This window comes from Gossypium hirsutum, chromosome D07, assembly GCF_007990345.1.
Source record: "Gossypium hirsutum isolate 1008001.06 chromosome D07, Gossypium_hirsutum_v2.1, whole genome shotgun sequence".
NCBI classification, from domain to species: domain Eukaryota; kingdom Viridiplantae; phylum Streptophyta; class Magnoliopsida; order Malvales; family Malvaceae; genus Gossypium; species Gossypium hirsutum.
In genome coordinates, this window is record NC_053443.1 from 8588608 (window position 1) to 8598602 (window position 9995).

General features: G+C 28.0%; 1 protein-coding gene across 1 annotated transcript; it reads left to right on the plus strand.

The window, feature by feature from the left end:
- Window positions 1-7899: 7899 nt before the first annotated feature.
- On the plus strand, window positions 7900-9782 carry LOC107953472 (UDP-glucose 6-dehydrogenase 5). The gene is made up of 2 exons (XM_016888790.2): window positions 7900-8057; window positions 8163-9782. The coding sequence occupies exon 2, from the start codon at window positions 8182-8184 to the stop codon at window positions 9622-9624; it is 1443 nt and encodes a 480-aa protein (XP_016744279.1). The 5' UTR covers window positions 7900-8057; window positions 8163-8181; the 3' UTR covers window positions 9625-9782.
- Window positions 9783-9995: the final 213 nt, after the last annotated feature.

Genomic DNA, 9995 nt, shown 5'->3' on the forward strand with positions numbered 1-9995 from the left:
CACGAGTACAAAAATTTCTTCGACACCAATATTTTTTTTGAGCTACATGAATCGTAGGCTTTGAATGATTTATTCTAATTACTTTTGGATATAGATGTTAGTTTATTGACTATTTTTATGTAGATACAATACATGCTCAAAATATTAAAATACAAATTAAAATATGATTTTATTGTCAACTCAAGAAGTTTACGTCTCGATTTTAATTTTTTTAATAATTTTCATTATTTTTATTTGAAAAGGGAATTAGATTTAGATTTATTTTAAAGAGTAAATAAAAACTACTTATATTTTTAGACTTTTTTTTAATTTAGAAATTTTATTATTATTTATTTCTGGCGTTATTATTATTAGGTTTATTGGATTTATTATATATATTTGGGGGGGGGGAGCCACCCTTTATTATTGTTTGAGTTTTATTTTCTTTCGATTAGGAATAGCTAAATCATTATTTTAGTTTTAGGTCAATTATTAATTTAATGTTAGAATTGTGAGATTTTAACTTGTATTTAAATTCTTCACTTTGGTATTTATTAATTCTTCGAGTTAGGAGGTAGATACAGTCATCTCACTATGTCGTTTTAGCACCAAATCGAGAAGAGTGCTCCTTGATTCGATATTGGACGGTATACTATTAGTGAATTAATACGATCTATAATTATCGTATTCGCCTCACGAAAGAGTGATCAATTGACGATCAAGTTTGAACAACCTACGCAATTGGAGCCATTGATTTAAACTGGGTTATTCTAGTTCACAAAGCTATCAAGGAATTAAATCATAGAAACTACCTTCAAAGTTATTCACTCGATAAAAGTTAACCTAGTTTTATGACATTACTAATCAGAAAGGATTACCTAAAATAATCATGAATGAATTAAGCCAAATATTGCTCCGAAAATTTTTCATAAATTCACGACCAACTAATCAAAATTCAATCAATTCAAGATTCTTCAATGTACCATTTTCCTTTCAAAGAAACAAGTCTGGTCTTCTTTCACCTTATATTGACCAACCAACCCACAAAATACTCTAAATTTAAAGCCTTTGAAATTATGTCAATGTCTCTAACCAAACTTTGACCTTTCTTTTGGAAATTAAAAACTTTTCTTCTAAATTTCTATACTATGTATATTTTTTGAATTTAATTTTTCAAAAATTTTGATTTTTTTATTTTTCAGATTTCAAAACTTAGGTCCAATTGTTAACACTGTTAAGATTCGATAGTCTGACATTTTGAAATAAATGAATACTCAAATATTGGTCGCCATGTAATAAGAAAAATAATAAAAATAAAAAGTGAATTTATTATAACGTAATAAATAATAAGTTCATATATATAATTGTTCCATCGTTGGCTTTTCCCCTTATAACGTTAAATTTGATATTGGTAATTCATTAATTTGTGATTATAACTAACCTCGCTTCGTTTGAACATTAGTGTAATAATATAGGAAAAAAATATTTATTATATAGGTATTATAATAATTAAAAATAAATTAAAGATAAGTAAATTTTTTTATAAAAAATAAAATCTCTTTTGCTAAAAATAAGGCATGAGAGTGATTAGATATTGTTATATATAATTATAATAAAAAAAGGGAGCCCATCTTCATTATCTTCTTCCTCTCTTCTGTTAGGTTCCCTTCTTTTATGGGTAAAATTAGACTCCAATTGCATTTCATGCCCCACGTGTTGAATTTTAAAATATTGCAATGTTATTCAAGTTTTCATTTCTTTCCCTTTTTTATATTGCAATTATTAATTTGTAATTTGAAAATACAATCAATTTAAAGCCACCATTAAGTGTTGTATTATTTAAACTTTTTTCTATTTTATTATTGTTATATTGTTTAAGATAGTTTAAATAAATACTCATATTTATATTTTTAAAATATTCATATTTATTATTAAATATATATATATTAATATAAATATTTTTCAATAAAATATAAAAAAAGATTATTTAAAATTCAAAATTGCTATAAATATTATAATAAAATTGTAATATTAAATAATTTATTGAAATAATGAATAATATTAATAATTTATTATATTATTGATTATAAAGAATTAAATATGTATTTTTAATAATATTGAATATTATAATATTTGATATCAATATTTAAATATTTTTAAAATTAAAATTTTATTATTAATACAATAATTTAGGATTTATTCAAATTAATTTTTGTATAAAAATAAAACTACTTATAAATGAGAGATTTTTTTTTCAAAAGATAGGTTTCGTTAGTCATTTTCCATGAAAAATATACTATTAGAGTTGGATAACCTTTCTCTACGAGGGATAATATATATATAATGAAACCAATATTATAAAAATACTTTTGGTTTTCTTTTTTCTTTTGCATTTTTTCCTTCTTTTTAACCTAAATCCATGAAAAAAAGGGTTTTATTACCTTTATTTATTCATTTTTCATTAAAGAAATTAATTTTTGTAGGTACTAATCATTTTTGGCTGAGGGTTGTAACTTCTCGAGAGCATACATGACAAAAAATTATAATAAGATTAATGATTAAGAAGAATTAATTAAATTGACTAATTAAACTCATAAATTTTTTTTTTTGAAATAATCAAATAGTTTATAACACCATTAAACCTTAATTTTTGATGCATGGTATTTGATATGAGAGCAGAAAGGAGTAATAGCAGTTCCTAAAGGCATGTCCTCTTTATAGCTTTCTTTCCTTGATTTATGCCATTACTGATTTACCCACATGCATCAAGGAAATATCCATTTTGTTTGATTGATTTTAAGTGTTTTTTAGCAATCTTATTATATGTCTGGTCATATCTGTTTTTTTTTAGCTTAATGTCTATAATTACTCATAGTCTCTTCCCAACTCATAAATAGGAGGATAATGCGTTTCAACAATACACGTGTCAATTAATCTAAGACTCCATCGACTTTTATGTGTTTCTTAAATATTTGCTTTTTTTAATAAATTTCTACAAAAGAAAAACAGTTTTCAAAATTTATATAAAGAAAAATCTTTCCAAAAAAGAAATTAACTATGACTTTTTAACTATATTTAAGCATATTAATTTATTTTCATAGATTGTTCTTATTCTTCTTTTTGGCAGCTAAATATTAGTTTGAAATGTGCTACCTAATTTTAACTCTATTTATTTAGGGATAAATATTAATATTATACAGGATTTTTAATTTTGTGTAATTTTATAAATGAAATTTTGATTTGGTTTAATTTTCACAAATAATTGATAACATTATCGAATTAATTCCGTTTTATATTGATATATTGTATAAAAAATAATTATATTAATCCAACATGAAAATAGATGTATATATATTCATTTCTTTAATGTGTACAATTGAACCAAAATCAAAGTTTCATGTATATATTATGAACCGCAATTTAAGTTTCATCTATATAATGGCACCAAACCAAAATTCATGTATCAAATTGCACATATAAATTTGATATTTATCTCATTTACTTAAGCTTGTCCATAATATCCATTTGATTAGTTTGAACTCATAGATGCATTTGAATGTACTAACGCCTCATTTGGTTGGGTTGATACTTGTGTATTGGATTATTTAATACGTCAATATTACATAACTTGCAAGTAACCATGTAGTTGGTAGAAATGTAAATTAATGATCCGATCTTTTTATTTTTCAAATTTATTAAAATCTCTCATGTTAAACAAAATTTTGTAACTTATTCCTATAACTTCTCTGTTACTCTTCTTTTCTCAACCTAATCCAAGACAAGGTAAGAAATCTGAAATTCATTTCTTTAATATATTTTTTTTTGTTTATTTTCATGAGATAAATTATTTTTTGAAAAAAATCCATTTGTAACTTTATGGCTCACATTAGTTTCTAAGGCAACTGTATGTTAACTTATTCTTTCTCTCCCCACTTTACCTTCTCTCTTTATTGTAGTGTTTTGTTTTGTCTAATTTGTATTGTACTAAGACCATTTTTGGTTGTATGCTTTATCGTGTTGCCACGCTTCCTTGTAGTAATAATTCCTGTCATGGACATTGTCTCTCAACTGTTTTTCCAAAAAATTCAATTGCTTACTCGTTTTGTTTTTGTAAGTGAGCTGAGCTTGTTTCGATTAACCTAAAACTAAACTTACTTTAAATTAAAAAAAAAAACATTTTTTTTCTTTCTAAAAATCATATTGAACCATTGTCCTATGTAGCAAAATTGCTGAAAATTCTTTTTTTTTTTTTAGGTTCTGGTTAGGATTATTTCACTCTTTTAATGCCAAAAAAAATCAACCTATTTATTAGCTAATTGTTTGCTTTCGATGATAATTATACTATATTTAGTCATAATTACACGGATACTTTATAAATCTCGAACTACTAGAGACATTTTGCGTTATGCTAAGAGACATAAATGGTTTCGAAGGGATTTCAATGGGTAAACTGGAAAAAGCCTCTTGTGGGTTCGGTGATCCTTAACACGGATGGTGCAGTGAAGTTAGATTTGGGTATAGCCTCAGCAGGTGGTCTCATTGGCGACCATAATGGGGCTTGGATTGCCGGGTTTTTGCTTAAAATTGGTCGAGCTCATAGTTTGCGTGTTGAACTGTGGGGAGGTATAAAGGCTTATTGACGTCTATGTGCGTTTGGTGGGGGGCTGCCTTGCACTTATGAGAGAGCGTTGGGTAAAAGAAGTTGGTCACGTTATTAGTAAGAGAAATAGATGCGCACATCATTTGATAAATTTGGCACAATCTTTTGACTCTGATATTTTGTTTAAGTGGATGTAAGTTTGTAAACGAGTTTGTTCGTTTCGTGTTCTATATAAATTTTTTGTTTATACTCATTTATTTAGTTTAATAAACGGAACATAAACGAATGTTATACGAATGGCTCACGAACAATTCATTAAACGTTCCGTTCATTTACGCCCCTAAGCGGATGCTTGTGATGAAGGTGTTATTAGATTTTAATTTTGTTTATGTTACTCTTTTTAATATATATAAAAGAATGATTAAATAATAAAATTTGTACATATAATTCAACAAATATACTAGGACTCCATACACATAGATGTCAAAGTTCCTTTTAAAAAAACATGTTTTGAAAAATAAATTTGGGATTTACTTATATGATGAGACCTAATATTAAAATTTGTAGTAAAAAACCAAATTAACTTAAATTTTTTTTTAAAAAAAAAACCCCTTTCCTACTCAAGAACCACGTTGTTTCTCAACATTTAAGCTTCCTTTTCACCGGAATTTTGCTTCAAGTCATATTATTTGTATGAAAAAAGATATTCTAAAAAACGTATTTTTATTTTAAAACGTTTTTTCCTTAAAAAAAAAAAAGTAAAGCTGCTACCAAAAAACAACTTTCCTACTCAAGAACCACGTTGTTTCTCAATATTTAAGCTTCCTTTTCACCCGAAATTTGCTTAAAAGTCGTGTTATTTATATACAATTTATGTAACAAATAAATATTTATAAAAAAAATTTAACATTATAAATAAACGAGGTGTTATTTGAAACTATAAAATTAAAAATATTAAACATCATGTTGTTTAAAGTTAGTAATGCTTGTTATTTAATCAAAATAATGTATTGTTGATAATTTCAAAATCCGGTTGATAAATGATACTAATTCAATTAATCTTTTAAATAATAAAATATATAATATAAAATATTAATGTATTAAGATTTATATAAAATATGCAATTTTCAAATCTATTATTTAACGAAAGTAATTTTCTTAATTTTAGGCAAAAAGGAAAACCATTAATAATTAAACTAAAAATATGATGCTAATAGAGTTTTGGTTTAATACTCACGTTTGCCCCCTTGTATTCTCAATTTGACTTTTTCTTTCTCTACTTCAATTCCGTACATCACGTTTGCCCCTTGACCATTTTCATTAAAAAATAATCTTACGTAATTATTTTAAACCAATCAAATGTGAACATGTGGACAACAGTAAAAATTTGAAAGTGAGAATTTCAGTATAAGACAGGAGCCAAATAGATATTAAGTCTATTGTCGAGGAGTAAAAATGTGATGAGGTAAAATAACTAAAATAATAATAAAATATCAAAATGAGAATTTTGCTCTAATATAAAAGCCCAAATAAATATTAAACTTGCTTTTAAAAAATAATAATTACTGTCAAATAAATTAAAAATGAGACATAAGACATATTTTTAAAACATTTTTAAAATCTTAAAAGAAAACTTGGAAGGCATAAGGTTGTGAGTTACCGGGTTTTCGCCTAAAGTTTAGGTTTTTCTAATGAAAGTAGGTCTAAAATCATTTATTTTTACTTTTTATATCATTAAATCATAGTATTTCTAACATCACATATGATTTTATGTGCTTAATCTTTTACTTAATTTTTTAAGCATTATTCTATGAATTGTTCAATATAATTAAAATATATTAATTTATTTATCAATTCAATTATTATAGTAATAAATATTTTTCAAATAATAATTAAATCATTTTTACCATATCCAAATTACTCAAAATAATAATTAATAAACATAATTAATTTGTTCATTAAATATTTTTTTTTAGTTTATTTTCTAGCCATTTATCTATTTGTCTTCTGAAAATGCATTTATCTATTTGACCCTTCTTTTACGAGATAATTGCGTCAGAAAAGTGCCAAAACTAAAGAAAGGTCTAATCTTTCTCTTCCCCTGTACTCTTCAGACGTTCACAATTTAGTCCATTTATTTTTAGTTCAATTTCTCCGCTCGTCTTATTTCAAAAATTAATGCCCAATTGATAGTATATTAATTAAATTTCATTAAATATAAATACATGTTATCAGTACGAGTTCAATTTTTAAATTAAGACTTTGAGTTAAAAAGTCCATACTCAAATTTAAAATAAAAATCTATTAATAGTGTTATCAATTCAACTTCAAATTTAAATAAAATAAATAGAGTTAAATAGTTAACTAAATTCTTGGAATTAAAAGTAAAAATATTAAATTCTGCTGTTAGTCATTGTCTTTATGAAAGTTGTGGATTTAGTCCCTATATTTTTATTCGACCAATTTCAATTATTATACTTTTCGAATTGGTAAATTTTAGTCCTTATACTTTTCAATTTTTGAAATATTAGTCCTGGCTCAAACAATAGCATTTAAATCTTATAGTATGTGTACAGTTGTAGATTTAGTCCATTTTCTCTAATTGAATCATTTTAAGTCCTATACTTTTTGAAATTTGATGATCCATTGATTGGATTTTTAGTGGGTAATATGTGAAAATAATAAGTTGACATAACATTATACATATGATAATATGTTTGATGCATCATATTTTGGAAATAGCAGAAGTTTACTAAATGAATTTAACAACTATTGTTTGGTGAGGATTGAAATTTCAAAATTTGGAAAGTACAGATACTAAAAAGGATCAAATAAAAGTAATAGGATTAAATCCATAACTTTTGTTAAGTATAGGGAGTAATAGAAAAATTAAACCAAGTGTTAAATTCCAAAATTCTGAAAAGTATAAGGACTGAGAGCAGAATTAAACCCCTAAAGACACGTTACATCGCAAAACGCGTTTCGGTGTAAGAAGTGAAGCCGTTTGCCCAATTGCCTGCCCATTGATACTTTAAAAACAGGCAAACTCTCGTTTTTTTAAAATTTTTGATGTGCGTTTTATAATTTATTTTAAGATGGAATAATTTGGTGTTCAGGGTTATAACATGAATTCTTGTTCTCTAAAATTGATCATAAAAAATGGAATTGAAAGTAATTTTTTTAAGGAAAAAGGAAAAATGAAAGCTACAGAATAAATTTCCATAGTTTCGTAAAATAGACAGGTGACAGTCATTGGTGTGGCTTTGGAAACGTGTTGAACATTCCTAGTTCTACCTTTTTTTTGTGAAAATCGGACTTTGCTTTTGATGTGTGAAAACAAACATATTAGATCTGAAGTAATAGATACATGTTCTTTTTTCTGCCTATTTAACGACCTCTCTCCCTTGGGTCTTTCTTATCATTAAAATTATCTTCTTCCCCCTTTCTTTGATTTCTCTCAATTCTTCATACTTTCAAGGTACTTCTTTTTATCATTACATGCACTGTTTCAGTAGGTTGCTGGTTTATGTTTGTTTTCCCAAGATAATTTAAGTCTAACATAAAGCTTTTTCCTTGTTTTAAGGTTGTAGGAAAGTGAAGAAATGGTGAAGATTTGTTGTATTGGAGCTGGTTATGTTGGAGGTCCAACAATGGCAGTCATTGCACTCAACTGTCCCTCCATTGAAGTTGTCGTTGTTGACATCTCGGTTACTCGAATCTCAGCCTGGAACAGTGATCAATTACCAATCTACGAGCCAGGTCTTAATGAAGTGGTCAAACAATGCAAGGGAAGGAACCTGTTCTTCAGCACCGACATAGAAAAACATGTCTCCGAAGCAGACATAATCTTTGTCTCTGTAAACACACCCACCAAAACCCGAGGTCTCGGTGCTGGCAAAGCTGCAGACCTCACATATTGGGAAAGTGCAGCAAGGATGATTGCTGATGTATCAAAATCCAACAAAATCGTCGTCGAGAAATCGACGGTTCCGGTCAAAACAGCCGAAGCTATCGAACGGATCTTGACACATAACAGCAAAGGGATCAAATATCAAATTCTATCCAACCCAGAATTTCTTGCCGAAGGGACTGCAATTCAAGATCTGTTTAAACCAGACAGGGTTCTTATTGGTGGAAGGGAAACCCCTGATGGTTTAAAGGCAATTCAAGCATTGAAAGATGTTTATGCTCACTGGGTACCTGAAGATCGTATCATTACGACTAATCTTTGGTCTGCCGAGCTTTCTAAGCTTGCGGCTAATGCATTTTTAGCTCAACGGATTTCATCGGTTAATGCAATGTCAGCTCTATGTGAAGCTACCGGTGCCGATGTTTCACAGGTTTCCCATGCCGTCGGTAAGGACTCGAGGATTGGACCAAAGTTCTTGAATGCTAGTGTTGGGTTTGGTGGATCTTGTTTTCAAAAGGATATATTGAATTTAGTATATATATGTGAATGCAATGGATTAGCCGAAGTTGCAAATTATTGGAAACAAGTGATTAAAGTGAATGATTATCAAAAGAATCGATTTGTAAATAGGGTGGTCTCGTCGATGTTCAACACGGTTTCCGGCAAGAAAATTGGTATAATGGGATTTGCATTCAAGAAAGATACGGGTGATACACGGGAGACTCCGGCTATTGACGTATGTAAAGGCTTGTTGGGGGATAAGGCTCGGTTGAGTATTTACGATCCGCAGGTGACTGCGGATCAGATTCAGCGGGATTTGACGATGAACAAGTTTGATTGGGATCATCCAATTCATCTTCAGCCCATGAGTCCAACCGGTGTGAAGCAAGTGAGTATTGCTTGGGATGCTTATGAAGCAAGCAAGGATGCTCATGCTTTGTGTATTCTTACTGAATGGGATGAATTCAAGACGCTTGATTACCGGAGAATTTTCGACAATATGCAGAAGCCGGCATTTGTGTTTGATGGCCGGAATGTCGTGAATGTGGAGATGTTGAGGGACATTGGTTTTATTGTGTATTCCATTGGGAAGCCGCTTGATCCTTGGCTTAAGAACATGCCTGCTGTGGCATGACCGACCTATCTTTCTCTTTTTAACTATACTACTATCCGAAAACTTCATTTTACTTAATTTTTATTTTTAACACCTAAGTTTGTATTTTTTATTTTTATTTTTATTGTTATTGTTACTTTCAAATTATATTTATAGCAAAATTTGTTATTTCTATGAAACTAGATGTAATTTTATTTAGTTTACTCAACCCAACTTCACCTTATACTCGAATTCGAATCTTATTACGTGAAATTGAGCTTTCAGGTATATAATTTATATACTATGTAGTATCTCTTATCCGATTTAATAATTAGGAATATTACAGTAAAACTTTTTAAAATCTTTTATAATATTTTGGCACTTAATATACTATTGTTGGACTCAATTCAGGC